This window comes from Micropterus dolomieu, linkage group LG23 (assembly GCF_021292245.1).
Source record: "Micropterus dolomieu isolate WLL.071019.BEF.003 ecotype Adirondacks linkage group LG23, ASM2129224v1, whole genome shotgun sequence".
NCBI lineage: Eukaryota > Metazoa > Chordata > Actinopteri > Centrarchiformes > Centrarchidae > Micropterus > Micropterus dolomieu.
This window is the reverse complement of record NC_060172.1, coordinates 21,068,141-21,087,015: the sequence shown is the minus strand read 5'-3', so window position 1 is coordinate 21,087,015 and position 18,875 is coordinate 21,068,141. Positions and strand designations below refer to the sequence as shown.

At 38.1% G+C, this 18,875-nt stretch overlaps 3 protein-coding genes and 1 long non-coding RNA gene across 9 annotated transcripts; 1 reads left to right on the top strand and 3 right to left on the bottom strand.

Annotated features, from left to right (window-relative positions):
* Positions 1 to 1,687: 1,687 nt before the first annotated feature.
* timm10b (translocase of inner mitochondrial membrane 10 homolog B (yeast)) lies at positions 1,688 to 3,934 on the bottom strand. Its single transcript, XM_046039297.1, has 3 exons — positions 3,605 to 3,934; positions 3,413 to 3,508; positions 1,688 to 2,877 (listed from the first exon to the last, which is right to left on the bottom strand). Exons 1-3 carry the CDS (start codon positions 3,629 to 3,631, stop codon positions 2,302 to 2,304), a joined length of 699 nt encoding a protein of 232 aa, XP_045895253.1. The 5' UTR covers positions 3,632 to 3,934; the 3' UTR covers positions 1,688 to 2,301.
* On the top strand, positions 3,638 to 12,959 carry LOC123962864. Its single transcript, XR_006823077.1, has 3 exons — positions 3,638 to 3,923; positions 7,397 to 7,517; positions 12,731 to 12,959. It is a non-coding gene; the product is annotated as an uncharacterized LOC123962864 (long non-coding RNA).
* Positions 7,096 to 10,691, bottom strand: LOC123962861. 2 transcript variants are annotated; one of them, XM_046039295.1, is made up of 6 exons: positions 10,445 to 10,691; positions 9,485 to 9,592; positions 9,316 to 9,358; positions 9,014 to 9,138; positions 8,507 to 8,565; positions 7,096 to 7,700 (listed from the first exon to the last, which is right to left on the bottom strand). In XM_046039295.1, exons 1-6 carry the CDS (start codon positions 10,449 to 10,451, stop codon positions 7,194 to 7,196), a joined length of 849 nt encoding a protein of 282 aa, XP_045895251.1. In that variant the 5' UTR covers positions 10,452 to 10,691; the 3' UTR covers positions 7,096 to 7,193. The 2 variants fall into 2 exon arrangements, with proteins under 2 accessions (XP_045895251.1, XP_045895252.1); XM_046039296.1 differs by lacking the exon at positions 8,507 to 8,565.
* Positions 12,061 to 17,417, bottom strand: si:ch1073-15f19.2 (nectin-3-like protein). Of its 5 annotated transcripts, none has more exons than XM_046039284.1 (7): positions 17,286 to 17,417; positions 16,719 to 17,051; positions 15,956 to 16,068; positions 15,642 to 15,798; positions 13,464 to 13,934; positions 12,704 to 12,812; positions 12,061 to 12,504 (listed from the first exon to the last, which is right to left on the bottom strand). In XM_046039284.1, exons 1-7 carry the CDS (start codon positions 17,365 to 17,367, stop codon positions 12,363 to 12,365), a joined length of 1,407 nt encoding a protein of 468 aa, XP_045895240.1. In that variant the 5' UTR covers positions 17,368 to 17,417; the 3' UTR covers positions 12,061 to 12,362. The 5 variants fall into 5 exon arrangements, 3 of the variants coding, with proteins under 3 accessions (XP_045895240.1, XP_045895241.1, XP_045895242.1); XR_006823076.1 differs by having other exon boundaries at positions 12,479 to 12,504; positions 12,704 to 13,259; XM_046039286.1 differs by lacking the exon at positions 12,061 to 12,504 and adding an exon at positions 13,217 to 13,259 and having other exon boundaries at positions 12,798 to 12,812.
* Positions 17,418 to 18,875: the final 1,458 nt, after the last annotated feature.

The window sequence follows — 18,875 nt, the reverse complement described above, 5'->3', positions numbered from 1 at the left end:
ATGCTGCACCCAGCGGAATGACTACACGGGAGCGAAATACCTGTGTCAGGTGAGGTGGCAGAGGGATGTGGGCAGTTTTTTAAAATGCATATTATTAATTTTTCATCTTTAACTGTAATTTGAGTGAGAATGCTTTAGGTTAATTTTCCATTTACCAAAAATACAGAATGAGTGTGAAAAATCTAATGATGATGTATTTTAGGATTTTTAAACATTAACACATAAACGTCTAAGAATCCATTAAATTAAGGTATTGAATAATTCTGAATCAGATACTACTGTAAAAGGAAATTTTGACTGTTCGTGGCAAAGCACATGAATCTGTTCTATTCAAGTGTTCAGCCTTCATTTATTTTATTATTTACACCTGTGCATTTCTTACTGCAACATGTCTTCAGTGAATAAGGCTTATGGTTTTGCAGTTGATAAATAAACCTGTCAGTGCTCTCTGGTGGCCAAATGATTAACGTGCTTCTTTCTGCTTATTGCCTGTCATATATACTAACACCGTTGTATCTGTCATAAGCCATTATCGGCATATGTATCAACATGGCTAATTTATCAGTCGACCTCTATGCTTCATCATTAATACATTTTTATTCAAATACTTTCACAGAAGACACGTTGACATGTCACGCATTACATTTGTCATGACTTATTGGGACACATGAATAGAGTAAAGTTCTATTGGTAACACCTGTGCTTTTCCTACTTTGACAAATCACAACATCTGCATTGAAAAAGGCCTGTCCATGTTGAATTGCAGCCTCACAGATACTTGATTTGTGAGCCAGACACCAATATCAAAGTTTGAGAGCAAAAATAAAAATATACAGTACACTAATTGATAAAATGAATAACTTTCTTTGCTAACTGGTAACAGCAGGACTGATCAGCAATGATTCCAAAACAGACACTTTCTTTTACAAAATGAAAAAAAAAATATATACTTATTACATGTGACACAGAGCTGGTTCCTAACAGGGACTGCGAATCTCAGTGGCTCTGCCCCTACAGCAACAGGGTGGCTAAACATGACTATTGCATGACCATCTTATCCAAACAGGAACAAACTGTTTTTATACATGGCCATATAATTTCTTCTACAATCCTTGACTGTCACAGCTGTTAGCTGACAGTTACACTGAAGATCGCTTATCACTGCTCTGCTGCTGGATTGAAGAGCACATAGCATGTTGAGTGCAAAGACAGGAAATGATGGGAGGAGAGTTTATGATATGCGACAAAGGCCATGAACTGTATTGACACCCACAACAATGAGACCATGTGGCATACGCCCAAAACACTGCTGCGTTAGGACATCTGACAGCTTACTAATGTTTTCAAACAAAAAATACCAGAGGCTGTTAAAAGAGCATTTAAAATCCAGCAAACATGAATAAAGAGTCATCAATACTCTATTTTTTTTTTTTATTATTATTGATAAGTATCTAATTTCTGCATTTGCTGTGTCAACTTACAAAACAATTATCAGGACCAAGTCTGTTTAGGGGCTTATCAGACTAAGCCCTCTTGGCTCCTGCAAGTCCAAAGATCAACTGGCCTATGCAATCAAGCCTGCAGGCTGGGGATTGATCCTTGTGGAGCTTTGACTGGTAATATCACTTCCATCACTAACATAATTTCTCAACTGCCATCACACACACACATAAACACAAATTCCATCTTGTTTTTGTCTCTTTATTACAAAACATAACATTTACGCCTAAGATTTTTAATGTCTGCATTTTAGTTTGCGTTATTGACATTTCTGACATACTTTGCAATACTGTGTCAGATTTCTATATAATATATACAGTATATAAATTACTGCTGTTCATATCATGGTGGGGGGTGTTGACAGGGCACTAAAGCTGCAATTTAATATTATTTTCTTGATTCTTGATTTATTTACTGTTGAGTCAAAAATAAAAACGCCCAAAATGACGCCTGCATACATTAACAGAATCTAAAGTTAAGGTCTTAAAGTTGCTAGTTTTGTAAAACAAATAGTGGAAAAACTCAATTTTACAATTTACAATATGAAAACAAAGAAAAACAGCAAATGCTCACTGTAGAGACTGTAGCTAGAAAAGGTTGTATGACATGATGATATAATAGTTGTTGAAAAGTTGATGATATTTTATCATGTATGTCAGAGTATTATTCAATAATTCTTTTCAGCAATACAGAGAAAATCACATTTGGGAGTGACTCATCAGATGTGGGTCATTTGTGGTGGGAGTCAGGGACATGTCGCTAGCAGTTTGACCACCTGTGACAGCCCCAAACTGGGCGTCATCACTGGACTGAGGGTGGGTGGACCTCTGGGGCTCTCTCTTGGCTGTCTATGGATTTAGACACTGTAGGTGCAGCTACTGTTGACACAGGTACATCTTCTGATAAGGACATTGGTTTAGATGGCATGAGCACAGGCGCTGAGCTCCCAGCTATCGGTGGCAGAGAAACGCCTACTGTATAAGATGGTCCATTGCCAGCTTCATTAAGCACTGAGGGATTTGCTGCTTCTGAAGCAGGTGTGAGTGGTGCAGCAACTGATAATTTGACTTCTGTGGCTGTTGTGGATTGTGGAAGTGGAATATCTAATCCTGATGGCTTTAAGATTGAGCCATGGGCCTCTGGTCCGACATTGGTGATTGAGGGAGTTAACAGTGGAGATAAGGTGACGGGGGTTTGAGATGCTGGTGAGGCTTCTGCGGCAGCGGCAGCCTCTGCTGCCTTGGCATTCTCTGCAGCCTTGCTCTCCATCTCCTCCATCCGGCGCTGCACCATCCGAGGCATCAGCTGCACATAGGTGCCCATCAGGCGGTGGTTAGAGCGAATCAGCTTCCCTGCACAGTTGTCCACACAGCGCTCCTGGACAGACAACAGCAAGCACTGGGAATGAGTGGATGGACATAGCTACAGTATGTGTTCATGACACACTATATGTCCAAAAGTATATGCATGTAACCACATAAGGTCTGCGGCTATTTTTTCAAGGTTTGGACTAGACTCAACTTGACCCTGACACCCATGCACAAAGAGGTCATTGGCCTGCACAGAGCCCTGACTACAAGCCCATACCAAACGCCCGACATGAGAGGCCACTGTTGTGGCTGGGTTAAAACTCCCTGCATCCTGGTTCCAAAATCGTGTAAATTGCCTTCCCAGAAGAATTAGGCTGTTATAGCAGCGTATTAACGGCCCATACTTTTGAAGCTATGCGGCACTTACATAACTTATGGGTGTTTTGTCCGTGTGTCTAACATACATGGCCTGTAATGTGCACAGAAATAGCAGTTGAAGAAAAGGTGATGAGCCATAACGCAAGCCAACACGATCACATTCAGAATTGTAACTGTTGGTGTGCCTACACATGTGAGGGGTTCATGAATTTCAGTATCCTTACCTCGTCCATGGTGAGGTTTCTGTAGTTGAAGTTGCTGGTGCATCGCTGGAAGCAAATTTCAGTCATGCGGTTGTAAACCAGAAGGAAATCCCGCAGCTGAAAGAGACAAAAGCACACAAACTCGTCACGATCAATCTGTTCATTTGAAAACAACCCCGAATGTAGCTGCCGCCGCATATGAATGTGACTTACATTTCGCAGCTGTTGGTCAGGATCCATAAGCGAATCCGTCTGAACTTCACGACAGGTTAACTTAGCTAAAATGCTAACATCAAATGCCGCGGGTCAGCTAATGAATCAAAAAAGTTAAATGGTTTTCCGATGCTTAGCTGTCTGAGGGGAGTGAAAGAACAACACCTCAAGATATCATTTACATGTCAGCTTGAACGTATCACTCATCGCACCCAAACACGAACAGATTCAGGTAATAGATTAAGATGGCATGACATTCACATGCGAGCTGCCATGTTTGTAAAGAAGATCGTCTACACCCAGGAAGACGCTTCACTCGGTAAAACAAAACCTTCCATTTCCGGTTCTCAGTAGCTTTTCGGATGTGTTGCTACCACAGACTATATATATATATATATGTTACAGTTTCCTTGTGTTTTTCATAAAAGACACATAAAATATAAATATAAATTACATATTTCGTCTTTCGTCAGTCTTTTTTAACTCATTTTCCAGGTCTGTAGGCCTAGTAGTGGTAGCTCACTGTAATAGTCTTCTTTTTCATTGTCTTGATACATATTTTACATGCATTAACGTGTAACCAACATGTTATATTGACAGTTAAGGGATCCCACAAAACTCCCGGTACCATTAACATCCACAGCGTCTCTCAGAGGTCAGCCTTCTGATGAGTGTTGCCGTCCATTTTCCCGAATTAGTACATTGATGGATGGTAAACGCTGAACAATGTACAGTTTTATGTTAACTAATACCAAAAAAATGATTCTTTTGCTAGCATTCAACAACATGGCAGCTGCTTGTTGTTGTTGAATGTTGTCACATTCATTTATGAAGCTGAGGAGTTAGCTAATTGTGTTCCTGGAGCCAGAACAGGTGACTGATCAATATCCCCCACTTAACATGCATAGTATTAGATCAAACCAATTTGGCACAGCCAACAACATAGTTGTTTTATTCAGAAGTTCTGAATGTACCGAGTAGCCTACTGGAACTTAATATTTTTTGTTTGTTACAATTTGGTCTAAATAAACAAGAGTTATTTGGCATTGTCCAAACACATTAAGTATGTTCATATTCTGCAACCTCTTGTGTCTCAGTTGCAAAGATAGATGTAGTGTTATGTAATATCGATGCAAAAATTTTGATACCTGAAAGCAATAACTTCTTATTAGAGTTATTGATTTAAAATGCTTTGGTGTGAAAGCCCTGATAGGTTGGGTGGATGTAAAGCATGATACTTTTATGACATTGACTGTTTTAAAATGAAGGCATTCTTTCCATAATGTCTTAACTTAATCATATTGACCACAGGGGTGGCAGATCAGAAAACACATATGACTCAATTTTGGCCAGTTGGTGTAATCTGACAGGCGTTACTGTAATTGTAATACAGTAATTTCACTGGGGCACCCTGGGAGTTAAGGCACAAGCCATAAATTGTCATGTCCCTGTTTAAGTCTGGCTGTGTGCATGTCATTCCCCTTCTCTCCCCTCATTTCCTGTCATCTCTCTTTACATAAAGTGCCTCCAAAATAATTTTTACAAATAAATAATAATAATATCAATAACACCTATTACTTCAGGCCACTATATTATGACTGCCACTAGCAAAGTATAACACTTTATGGTGGCACCATGGTAGCTACATGAACTAGGCTGCAATCAGAAAGAAGGCGACTGCCACTCTCTTGTCAGTGCTATTTATTTGCTCCTTTAATTTTGTTTGCCAAATTCTAAAATGCCATCACAATTACCCAGAGCACAAAGTGACACCTTCACAGTGTTTGTTTTGTAATAATCTGTATTTGTAAAGCGCCTTTCTAGTCTTCCAACCACTCACAGCGCTTTTTACACTACATCGCATTTACCCATTCACACACATTCATACACAGATGGAACAGCCATTGGGGCAAATTCGGTGTTCAGTATCTTGCCCAAGGACAGTTTGACATATAGCCGAGGATTGAACCGCCAGTTTTCCAATAAACGGGCAACCCACTATACCTCCTGAGCCACAGCCGCCCCGTTTTGTCCAACCAACAATCCAAGCCTCAAAATCATTAAAAATAAATTAAAATTATTTAAATAATTAAAAGGAAACACAGAAGCTGGAACCATGAAATGTTTTTACCTGACAAATGACTAAATTGTTTATAAAAGTAGTTGCCGATAAATTTTCAGTCAACTAATCGATTCACCACACTAATTGTTTCAGCTGTACCTGTATAAACTGTTGGGTTGTTAAATTTATAACAAATGATTTTTGTGTAAATTTTTTTTAAATCTTATTTGTGAAGTTGCTATTGACTAAAGCTTCCAGATAATTGTAGTAAAGTAAAATGTAGGCTACAAGATTACCCTGAGATTAAGTGGAGTAGAGGTGGAGAGTGGCAAAGAAGGGAAAGACTCAAGTAACGTAGAATACAGTAAATGTGCTTAGTTACATTCCACCACTGCAATTAAGCAAAGTCTTATGGAGTCCTTAAAAACAATCAAGCCATTCTGCTCAATTAAACAGAATAGACAACCACATCTTTACGAGATAATTATCATAAAGAAGAAAATAATAGTCTTCTTTTATGAAAAAGAAGAAGAAAATATTTCCATCTTTTTTTCAGGGCCTGAAAGTGCATTGTTATTTGTCTTTTTATGTTGCTACCCTGTCTGCAACAGTTAGCTCCAAAACGCCTGAAACCAAAAATAAATCCATAGAGAGGAAGTAGGCCATGGTCAACTATTGAAAACCTGTCAACAAATACTGCGCTGCAGGCCTCTCATTACTGAGTTCACTTCAGAGCTCACTTCCCTCAGCAGAAAGCAGGGCATTAAATTATCTTTCCCGAGAGGGGAGTACAGAGAGGGAAATAATAATTTAAGCAGATAGCGCGTTAGCTCAATAAATTCTAAATTCTAAAGTTATTGACCATTATCATAACTTTGATGGGGAAAATCCTCTGTGGGTGACATTCACATGTATGCCCACATGGAAAATTAAATGTTACTGATATCCCACTAATAGCATTCCCCTTTTCACTTTCTTGCCTTTAATTTTCACGTTCATGTTAATTTTATCTCCAATTATAACATGACTGAAAAGCAGATTCACCTGTGCTTTGGCAAGTACATTTGAAAAAGAAGGTATCGCACCTCGAAGCTTGGCCATCGCCTACATCATGGAAAACAAATGTAAAGATTTTTTTCCCCTTCACACCTTTTTGTGAGACATCTGCTGATGTCTGATTATGACACATCAAAACAGTGAAAGTTCTTCTGTGTCCTGTGATGATTTGATGTTTTCCTTAAGATATTGAAAATTTCCATGTGGCCCTTGACCTCTAAATGTCACACACAGAGTTTCCTTTTCTCTGTATATCCTCTACGTTGATTACATCCTCTGCACAGAAAGGTACACTTCTGTTCCTCGGTTGCTCAATGTGGAGAGTTCAAGAGGTAGTTTGTTTGCATCAGAGGAAATTGCTCAACTGCGCAAAGCTCGTTGAATATTACATAGTTTTATTTTATTGGCTTTTTTTCAGGTGGCTTATTCAGTTCTGAACAGTTTGAAACAAGGAAATAATATGATATCTGTCTAAGCTTGTGGGACACTATCATGGCTAAAGCTGTTGATGAAATGATCCGTGCCACTCTGAATAGCATCTATCTCTGAAAGCTGTGTACATACACTCCCATTACTAATATCTTGTCGTCCTTTTCTTTCCTCACTCTCTTGCTCTCCTTTCCATTCTCTACTTCCACCATCCTCCCGCCTTCTTATTCCTTCCCAACCCGCAGTCACCCTCTCCATGTCTATGCCCCATTCTCTTTCCATCTCCTCTGTCTCTTCGGCTATCTGTTGACTGTTCAGGTAGATGCTACTGTGTGAAACCATGGTGCCTGTGTCTCTGGAAGGAAGGTGAGCGTCCATGTCTGCTTCCACCTCCAAGAAAGCATTCACAGAGGGGGTGTGGTGGACTGGCAGCTGATCTTGCGGTTTGTTTCGTCCCTGAGTGTGGCCTTGCTGATGGCGATGGTTCTTCTTGTATTTATTTGCCACCTTCAGATCCAGTGAGGCATAATTCAGGTCAGGCTCTAAAGACTGGATTGAGATGGAGACAAAATGGGTTTGATGCATGCATGAACACAAATGCTGCAGCACTATACACACCAGTTTAATACATATGCTTTATCTTAGGTGAGATCTTGTGGCCATGTGTTTGCATGTGTTTCTGTAAGTCAAGTTTATTTTTAGAACATTTTGTGCTTAATTGTGTTTGTTGGTTCACAGTTTCATTGACCACAAAGTCTATGGTATCATTTGCCTTCCGGTTTGAAAGCAAATCTGTCAGCATGGGTTAAACTGGTCTGCATGTGTATTTTTAAACGACATGCACATGCTCATATATGTAGTTTCAGCGTGAATGTAACATAAATTATTACCAGCATTCACAAAATGTATTCAAGCGATTGGTTTAGATTATGATTATACTTTGTAGAAAACTCATAAACCCATTTTTGTTTGTTACCATTTGTAAGTGTTACATTCACTACATTTCATTCTCCGTATTGCAGACGTAAAACTTTAGAGAGGTTTAACAATTGCCATGTGCAGGTCAGGTATAATCCGCGAAAATGAATACCATCAAGCAGCAGGTAAAAATTTTACGCTGCACCCCAGCGCACAGAAGCCTATTAAAGTGTGTCTTTTTTTTCACCTTGCAATGAGGCTTTTAATGTCTAAACATGATATAATTGATAGAATAATATATTTTACACGTATAGTACGGAACAACATCATGTACAGTAAATGATGAAAACCATGTAGAAGCTGTGTAAGAACTACATCAATGAGAGAAATTTTACCGCTGATAGCCGCTGGTCTGAACATAGAGTCAAAACAGTTACCTTCATACGATCTCTTGTGTGTTGCAAGGTCATCATCTCGTAACAAACCTCTACAGAACCTGAACAAGTAAAACACTCGATTTGGTCATTTGTTTTACAGTCTACCTACAGTAGGCCGGAAAAAAATCACTTGAAAAGCATAGAATCTAGATTTTTCTGAAGGTTTATCTTCTGGCTAAATTACTACAAAAAAATAGCTGAATATTGGAAATCTAAACAGTGGGTGTAAAGGAAATCTCTACAGTTTTATATAAATGAATTATTATAAGCGTAACATGCAAGGAATTGATCCAAATGAACTTTCAGCTTGTTTCAACGCACATTTCGACTGTTTTTAAAACTCAGCCATGAGGCATTTGCAAAAAAAAACATAGTCTTCAAATACAGAAAAAGGAAACAACCTTATTAAAATTAAAGTAAAAAAAAAAATTTTTTATTCCATAAAAATGCAGTGATTTTCAGTTTAAATTTTTTTTAAAAGGTGACAGACTGTAGGCCTGCTCTCACCTCTTCTGTCTGTGCTGATGTTGCCGTAGATTGGATTTTCCTGTTGCTCATGATGATTGTGGGGATTTTCCTGCTGCTCATGATGATTAAGGTTATGAAAATATTGCCCTTCATCCTGTGGCGGCCTTCGACAAGATATGGAGGAACAATTTCTGAGGTTATTTCTACAATAAGATGTAATTTGTAGATGTAAATTAGAAATATTGGAATATCTATTATTATTTATTACAAATTAAGATAAATACTGACTGATATGCACACATGTTTTAGCCTCATTCAAAAAAATGAAATAAAAAGCATACCTTTCTCCGTCATGATTGTCTGGGTGGCAGCACTCTTTTGTGTCTGTATGAAAAAAAAATATTTAGCAATTTATGGAATACCCTGTTGTCCTTGTAAAAGCTGAAATATTTTGAATAAAAAAACAAACAAACATTGTGACCCAAAAAGTTACTTTACATATAACCATACCTTTGCACAAAATGGATCTTCGTTTAATGCAGAAGATGACATTGAGACACAAAGAGATCAACAAGGCCAGAGACAACAGCACCAGACATATCAGTTCAGTTTGACAACCTAAAAGACAAAACACAAACTGACTATTAACACCTCAAACCTTTAAACTACTGTCAGTGGGAATTGATTGTGAAGAGTTTTCTTAATCAGTGAGTAGACTTTCAGACTTTTTTATCAGCTATTACTAATATAGTTTGGAATTCCCCTCTGTACATCTCAAAAACAAAAAGAAAAGATGAAACTTTTTTTAAATGCGTCCTGACTTTTACTCTGATGACACACAAACATGCAAATGTTTTTAGCAATACTAGACAATCCCTGAACTTTAAGGTGGGAAACTAAAGCAAAAACAGAGAAAGTTGCAACCATTAAAGAATGTTAGGGCCATTCTAAAATTATAGTGTAATCTTATCTACCGTGAGCTACAGCATACGGAACATCTAAGAATGTTTTTTTAAAACTAGTCTAGAGTCTAAAAGATGATTTGTAAAAAAACCACAACAAACCAAAACAATATTTTCTTTATGGAAATATGTAATGTTACAAGCTTCAACTAAACAGTACTGACACATTTAACCGGATATTCATTCTTCCCATTGTAACCACAGTTTTATTGTCAATTTGTAAGGTTATATGTGGATACTACTAAACTACAATAAACAGAGAAATATACCATTACTTACATAAATTTAGATTATCAACTCATTTTAAGCCTCCAGCCTTTACTTTTACCTTTTGTTCTGCCGTATTCTGTGACTTATGCTGATTTAGCTTTTTCTTAGTTTTTGTGGTAAAAGAAACATTTTGCAGAATTGTTCTTACGGATAAGGATAAGTACAGTGTTGTAATATTATATACAAGTTTGAAAATGTAAATGAATAATTTTAGTTCCAGAAGTTGTTCTTATCCTACCGTTCATATTCCAGCCGTCTTGAACAAAACGGGTTGTCTGTCTGACATGAATGCTCTCAGGCTACAGGGCATCACAGTGTTTAGACAGTGAGCTACGCTGTAGTCTATTTTTACCTTGCCTTAGGTACCTCTCTCTTATCACAACACTTTGAAAACTGGCTTCTCTTCAGTTACAAACAGGAAACAACGTAACCTCATTCCGAGGCACGCAGTCGCAATACTATTGTGAGATACAATACGATTTCAAATAGATCACTTTATTACTATCTGAAGATGACAATAGTTTATAAACATCTGTTAATAACTTTAATATTCATTTAAAAATTTAATTTTTAAAAAAATACAGAAACAAAAAAATAATAAAAAACAAACATAAATTTCACCCTAACTTTCACTCAACTTATGTGTCAGCAATGGATTTTAAAATATTTTTCAAAAACAAAAAACAATTAAACCCTAAGCCTAGCCCAAATGTTCTAAACTTGATCTGAACTTAACCCTAAAACCAAGTTTTAACTCTAAGTACAGTACTATACAATAGACCTTTATTTATTTTGTATGCATTGTCTGTGTGAACGGGCCTTCAGAGCTGTGCATGTCAAGAAGGCATATCTTGCATTTACACAGTACGTTGTGGTTTGGTTACTGTGGTTGGAAATTAGAAGAAAGAAATGTAGTTGTGAAAAGTTTTTCAGTACAGCTAAATACATGATTGTGTTTGTGTGTGTGTGTGTCGGCTTGTTTTACTATAGTCGAGGGGTTAAAAAACCGGGATCTCACTATACTTGTGGGGTCCGACAGCTTTGTGAGGACCAAAATGCCAGACCCCACAAGTTTAAAGGGCTGTTTGAGGGATAAGACTTGTTTTTAGGGTTAAGGGTCAAAATTAGGTGAAGATTAGGGCTAGGGTTAGGGATAGGCATTTAGTTGTGATGATTAAAGTTAGGGTAAGCGGCAAGGGAATGCATTATTTCAATGAAATGTCCCTAGAGGGATAGTGGAACATGTGTGTGTGTGTGTGTGTGTACAGTGTGGCTGAAGAAAAATGTTACTGAGAAACCAAATTGAGGGTCCATTTAATTTGGTGTGCAAATTCAATTTTCAAAGTAAATTAACACACAGGACTAAAAAAATTATGAATAAAACCGGTAAATACTCAAAAATATGAAAAAATCAATACTATTACTAACTAATACTAACACCCGTTCGTTAGCCATTTAGCCAATGTGGTTTGTGGTTTAAGCCCCGCTTTGTAAACTGAAGCATCACTCTGTGGTACATGTGGACAACACTGGTCTTTGATTTAGAGCCTTCACTCAATTTGCAACATCAGCACAGCAGATACATTAGAGGAAGTCACTGAAAGGAAATCCTAAATCACAGCTGAAAGCCAGCATTACAACAGATCTGTAAAGGACACCAAAAATAAATCAGCCATAAGGTTTAAACAGTTGTGTTTCTGTGCAAATAGAATGCTTGTTTACTGCAGCACAAGAGAAAATAGCTGGGACTTCAAATGACTACATTATAAAAGCACAATAAATAGTATTGTGAGAATGTTAAGAAAAAGTAAATAACACAAGCACCTGCAGGGTAGTAGTTCAGTCAATTCAGAGTCAAATTAAGCAAGCTTTTATTTTCTAACTTTATCATTAATTTGAATACATTTGTTAGAAAAAAAATCAAAACCACAAAAACATTTAATACACAGTAGCATAGAAACCCAACACACCCACCCCAGATATACACACATCCCACATTTGAACAGTTGCCTGCAACTGTATTGTAACTGCAGTTCAAAACTGACGACAACAAAAAGCAAGACATTTTGTAATTCTGCACGTAACCAAGACCGGAAACACCTTACACTGCATCCCCTCAATGAATTACTGCATGTAATTTATCAACTCATTAGAGATTATATATAAGTACACTTTTGTCCCATATCTGTGAGCTCTGTTATCGAGTTACACCTTGAAGTGGGGAAAGGCTCGCGGTGTCTTGCAGCTGTGTACTTGATTGGAGGAGGTGGGGGTTTAAATGGAGGTGGTAGATCCATCCTACAGAGAGAGCACAAATATTTACTGGTGACAATGCTAGAAAGTTAGCATGCAGATATTATAGGTCATGGGTATCTATCAGGAATAAAGAGAAATATCAATATTTTCCATGTCTTTCAGGGTCACCTAGTGCATGACGGTGAACAAGTGCAGACAGGTCTATAGGGTGCTTGAATGGACAGGTAACGGGAGTTTTTACCTCTGCTTTATAATTTTTCTCCTGCAGAGAATACCAGCCACAGCGATCAATACCAGCATTGGAGCGATGATTAACACCAACCACAGATGACTCCGTACACCATCAGTATCTAAGAAGCAGATTCAGAGAGGGGGAAAGTGTCATTTTGGAGGACACCAACAGCTAAATGTGTGTTTCTAAGATATTGATCAGCTTGCTCTGGTAAAACCCAGCAGACTCCAACACATATTGATAATAAATGTAAAGCTATGATGTGAAACTTTTTGCCTTGAGGCAGAAAAGTGTGTCTCCGTTCCTCCCCCTCAGCTTGTCAGACTCCGACCCCAGAAGTTGACAGAGATTTGTACCATGAAAAAGGCAATCTATAGCCTGAGGCTTAGAAAAACTGGAATCTGTCAGGCCTCCGCATATGATGAAAATGCAGATGGTGAAGGTAACGAAGCTGTGGCTAATATGCATCTGTAGCTTTCAAGAGGTCTGTTTGAGCATTGTGCTCTGTTTTCAGGTACTTACAGTTTTTACTGTTTACTTTCCGGCACTGCGGCTGCTCGCCTCACTTCAACAGACACAAACAAAGCTAACCACAGTTGGCAGTCTGCAGAGCAAATGATGTGCTCAAAACAATCTGAGAGCATCACAATAAAAAGCCAATATCAGGCAAACAAAAGGGATAATGGATCATTCGGGTCCCAGATATAAACTGGAAATGCGTAACTGATTATATGAACACTGAGCAACACTAATAGTAAGTAATTATTACCTTTATTCTCAGTCCCAGTAGTCAGGGTTTGGGTTGCACCAGGACTGTCAGAGTTTTCCACGATGGTTCCCATGGACTGATTCCTTATCTCCTGTGTTGATCTAAACACCTTACTGTTATAACTCAATGTTGTGGATAGGTTGCTGGTCACTGATTGGTCAGAAAAAGTGGATGTGTTTAAACTGTGAGTCGGGTTTATCTCAAGATCACTGGTGTTGTTTGAGTGATAGAGGTCAGTGTATGAGGCAGGGGGTGATGTGACGCTGGTGTGTGTAAGACGCTGTGCAGCTGTGATTGTAGATTTGCTAGGATTTGGATCTTCTGTTACATCAATGCCCGTACTCATGGTCCACGTTACATTGGTATCAGTTGTTGAAAGCCCAGTGGTCGGTGATGTAGTATGGCCACGTCCTGTTGATCTGATCAAACCCTGCACAGTTGCATTGGACTGAGGCAACACTGTCACGAGATCTGAAAGTAGAAAAACAAAGAAGTCACAATAGACACGCTGTCAGCAACAGTGTAACTGTGCTGTTTTGATGGTGTCACTGCAGAATCAAAAACATACTTTCTTGGAACCCCACAGTGCTAACATAAAGAAATACCTGACATGGAAAACAAAATGTAGCCTGTCCATCACATAGGAATCTGTTTGTACATGAATAGGGGCATCCTAGGTAATGGCATAGTTCCATGTGGTAGGAAATATGCTTAATAGCTTTCTTGCCTCATTTTTGTATGGTAAAAATGTGGGCTACGTAAAAAAGGTAACAGCTAACCTGCAATTCTAAAGGTCGCTTCTTAACATGTTCTATCTAGTTTGTTTAATCCAAACAAACAGAAATGTAGAACTGACAAGTTATGGTTTTACAGGGTGTTTTGTCCTGGAACTATTTCTTTACGAGGAGCGGTAAGGTCCTGCAGTCTTCGCTGGTTGCCTGGCAACTGCTCAGAAACAGTGCGGCACACAATCCCCTGTCAAATAGCAGTTGTCGTTTTTACACTTCGGTTTTTGAGCTTCGCATTGGAAAGCTGAATACTGAGTAGGAAGTATAAGTAATGCACCACATTAAAATACCCAATGCACTGTGATACATCATTAGAACATGGACGAGTTGGCATTTATGAGCACTGCATAATCAATAGGTAAATTAAGGCAAAGAGCTCTTTCAAGAACCTAGAGCTTGAAGCCATGTGCACAGATTCTTGAAGCAAAGGTGTGGGCATGAAGTGCAAATTCAACATTATGGGGTATATGTATTCACAAGTAATGAGTGCCATTAATCCATTATTTGTCACTTATTTACTACTATTTATTTCTACCATGCATACCCACATGCATCTTGAACAATCTATCAATAATTTCCCTTTACATCTCCAATGAGACACCAATGAGATATTTAAATGTTGCCAAATTTGCTAATTCACAAGCATGTTAAATGTAATCCAGTGCTGCCATGCAATCTGATCTAATACTTTGTGTCCGTCTCAAGCAACTTATCTCAGTATTTTTTCAAACCGTCATTTGGGCTGTACTACTCCTTTCTGTCCAACAGATTGTGCTCTCACCCCATGTCATGATTCAGACATGCTGTTAAGACAAGTTTGTTTGTTCTTGTGGTTTGAAAGTACAAAGACAGGAAGAACAAGAAGTAACTTCTGATTTTCCCCCCTTTTTTTACATATTCAAATTCTCATGAGAGACATGTATGCAGGATGAGAAAGTAGACAGACAGGCAATGTTTTCCTACTTAAGCGCAGCCCACTCACAGCACCATACCAAGCTATATCACCAGTGTTAGTTTAGCTAAGTTCAGTATTAACCCTGAATCCCATGGGGCAATTGATTTGCAGCAAATAATTGGGGAGTTTCACTGTTAAAATTCTGTAGTTCCCAATTTATTCACAGTTACTTCACAGTATGTTCTCATAACATGGCTGGCAGCTTTGAAATCCTTTGAATCTCTCTCATTTTCCTTTAAGCTAATTAAAAATTAAAATTGAGGGAGCTACAGTATAATAACAAAAGTCAAGTATCAGCTCTCTGGTCCAGTGCAGTTTATTAAGTCATTCAGTCTCTTGGGCTCTTTACTAGATTGTTAATCCCACCCTGAGGAAATGCTGAAATTGAGTGCGGCACAAAGAGAGAAATAGTGGCAAAGAATTGTAGAAGCTCACCTGTCCTTAAGCTTGTGGTTGCTGTTAGCACTGTGACGGTAAACTCTTTATGCAGACTTTTGTATCCTGTGGTGACAGTCAGTGCATAAACCCCTGTGTGAGCATCCGTCACCCACCAGAGCTCCAGAGATGCTTTCTCTGACACCAGTGTCTCATTCTAGGACAAAACAAGATTATGTAGCATATAAATACTTTTCATATTGAAAATATGTTTTTGTATTGTAGAGTTTGATGTAAGATCATCTTGACGTTGGAAGAATGAAGTGAAATTGACTAGAATGGCAGAAATGGGCTGATTAAGTGTTTTCCCTTACCTTTGTCCACCTGTACTCTGTATTAGGGAATGATATGCAGTGAATGGTCACATTTTCTCCAGTATGGACCTCAACAGTGCTGTTTACATCACACATTATTTCCACATCGGCATCTAATCAAGAAATGTGAGGTTAATTTGGATTGACCACTCAAGACTGCTCATGCAAAACGTCTGCTGTAAAGTGAATACAGGAAGTGACTGCTATCAGCAAAAGATTACTGACTACTGTAAGTCAGATGCAATACATAAACACCTAATGTAATTGTCCTCTGTTGCAGTGGTTGAAGAGGTACTCAGATCTTTTACATACTTTTAAGCAAACATAGCAATTCCAGAGCGTACAAATACTCATAAGTATTTTTTCCTAATGTTTTTGATATCATTGGATTATAATTATTGGTGCATTAACCTTTATGTACTTTATTTACAAAGTAGCTTTAGCCCCTCCCCAGGGATCAATAAAGCTTTACCTTAATCTATAATAACAGGCCAAACAGAGGGATGAAAGTAAATGTCTCAGGGCACACAAAGCTCTTTGATGCATTTTTGCAATTATTACATACATTTGCTCAGAAGTAAATAACTGCTGAGATTGGCAGAGGAGCAGCACTCTGATGCAATCAGCAGTAACATTAAATATATGCAATGGACAATAAGATACAAAGTTACTGCACATCACTAGCCAAATAAATCCTGGGAACACTGCAGTGCGTGTTTGAGGTATACAGGTATGGCTTTGCACGTACTTGCCTTTGTCTTACCTTTGATCTTTAGCTCTGTTTCGCTCCTGATGGAGCCCCGAGGAAAACTTGTGAGGTCACAAATATAGATGCCACTGTCCCATTTCGCCACATTAGAAAGGTGTAGATAGGAGCCCATTGACAAGCTCTGGATGGTGACATTAGGCCAAAATAGATGGGTTCCAAACCCTTTGCTGAACACAGCCAGCTTTGCGTTGTTAATTTTGTTCTTACTCCATTCAATACTGACAATCTGGAGATTGGTACTGTTTTTTACAATACAGGGTAAGGTAACAGTCTGGCCCACTACTGCCTCCATCTTTTCAATATGGAACACCTGAAAATCCCGGAGCCCTGTCAAGCACATCAGATAGCATTGGAAGCAGGAAAAGTGAGGAGACAACATCACTTACACTTTGAAGTTGATATTACAGACTGCAGTCCGCTGGGATGCAGGCAGATAAAATCAGAGCATTATACTGAGGCAGCTTGTCTAACCAGAAGCCAATACACATTTGAAACCCATGGTGAATATCCCATCTTTGCTGGTATATTATACGAGCAACAGCACATGTGGTCCAGGATTACCTTGTATAATAGAGGCGAAGAGCAGGAGAGAGAGGACCGTTCCCAGTGCACTTCCAGCCATATCTGAGCTCCCCAAATGCATTACAATCAGCCCGAATCCATTGAGGGATTCAACAACGACAGAAACAGTAGACAGTTGACTGAGGTTAAAGAGAGAGACAGAACAGGATGACATATCTTTACAGGAAGCCACACAGAGACAAGAGTGAGTCATTGAGTGCTAAAACTTTGCGGTGAAAGCTGCTGTTGCGAAACTTTGCAACAGACGAACAGTACATCCTAGCCGTCCTAACTGTTGTGTAGTGTTTTAGTTGGGACTAACTAAAAGGATGCAGGGAAGATACCAAGGGAGCACACAGACACAAACAAAGACAATTAATTAACATTCTTTTGAATAAACATTTATTAATTAACTCCAAACATGCACAGAATGAATTCTAAATCACTTGGGGTTAAATTAAGATATTTATTATTTATAAATATGTGAAATATGTCCTTTTGTAATTAACTCAAAGTTTGATTTAGTGCAGTATCTTTCTGAGCAAATGAATGAAATGAAACCTGTCACATTTTTGTATGCATGATGTACATGTATACACATTTCTTTTAGCCCCATCTGTTGGTTAATCCATACTCAACAGACAATAAAATCTGGACATTTTCTCATTCTCTTGTTCTTTTCAAGGTGAGCCGCTAAACACAAGAAAGACGGTGCATTATAGTGATGATTAACTCGCATATATATATATATTATAAATATAAATAAATAGATAAATTGATTGCTTGATATTATTTGGCTTTCAGATTGCATTCTTGTTTTGCCCTCTGTGCTTGTTAGTGGTTAATGTCTCAGAGCAGAACTTAACTATAAAACTTGTCACACTTGTGCAGGGATAGAGATAACAGGAAATATTACAGAAATAATGGGCAAAGTCTGGCAAATGTGATTTTTTTACTGCAATTAAACAATTTGTTTACCATGATCTTTAGAGACAAGAAATATTATTCCCATAAGACATTGTGTCACAACACTGGATTTCCAGAGCACAAATTCATTCATCAAAGAATTTAATCATTTGTCTGCAACTTTTAGAGAAAAGGCTTCATATAACCACATCCAATTTGCACAGATCATAAGAGTAAACTGGGAAATCTGTTTGCATCTTTTAACTAAGGATTCCATCTTTGTGCGTATCTAATAGACTGCTGATAATAAGGCAAATGTTTTTATCCAGGATTTAAGACAAACCTGTTTATATACATATTTGATGAATGGGTGGCAGTGTTTTAGGTTAGCATAGCAATTTATCTAATTTCAGTAGGTAATCAGAAGGAAAGCAATATTAACAGTTATTAGTGTCACAAAGTGCTGTTATCTAAACAGCTTGTCCACCTTTTTATTCTTTTCATCTCTCCACAAGAGCTATCCCCTTCATTTATTATGAATACTCTCTGTAGACCCTGCGATGCATTTAGATGATTGATAATAGTCATAAGTCATATTCTATGAATGACCTTCATAACTAAATAAATTTAATTATTGACAGCTATCCAAATAAATATATCTATCAGTATTCTGTCAGTGTTGTA

What these genes read in the sequence shown, in the direction of transcription:
- timm10b (XM_046039297.1), bottom strand. Translation starts at nt 3,631, where the DNA reads ATGGATCCTGACCAACAGCTGCGAAAT. An exon ending in CTGACCAACAGCTGCGAAAT is followed by an intron (nt 3,509 to 3,604) that starts GTAAGTCACATT and finishes TGTCTCTTTCAG; the next exon opens with CTGCGGGATTTCCTTCTGGT. An exon ending in GAAACCTCACCATGGACGAG is followed by an intron (nt 2,878 to 3,412) that starts GTAAGGATACTG and finishes TTGTCTGTCCAG; the next exon opens with GAGCGCTGTGTGGACAACTG.
- LOC123962861 (XM_046039295.1), bottom strand. An exon ending in GACAATCATGACGGAGAAAG is followed by an intron (nt 9,139 to 9,315) that starts GTATGCTTTTTA and finishes ATCTTGTCGAAG; the next exon opens with GCCGCCACAGGATGAAGGGC. An exon ending in CATCAGCACAGACAGAAGAG is followed by an intron (nt 8,566 to 9,013) that starts GTGAGAGCAGGC and finishes TTACTTGTTCAG; the next exon opens with GTTCTGTAGAGGTTTGTTAC.
- si:ch1073-15f19.2 (XM_046039284.1), bottom strand. Translation starts at nt 17,367, where the DNA reads ATGCATTTGGGGAGCTCAGATATGGCTGGAAGTGCACTGGGAACGGTC. An exon ending in CAGAGTACAGGTGGACAAAG is followed by an intron (nt 15,799 to 15,955) that starts GTAAGGGAAAAC and finishes GTTTTGTCCTAG; the next exon opens with AATGAGACACTGGTGTCAGA. An exon ending in TACTGGGACTGAGAATAAAG is followed by an intron (nt 12,813 to 13,463) that starts GTAATAATTACT and finishes TCTGCTTCTTAG; the next exon opens with ATACTGATGGTGTACGGAGT.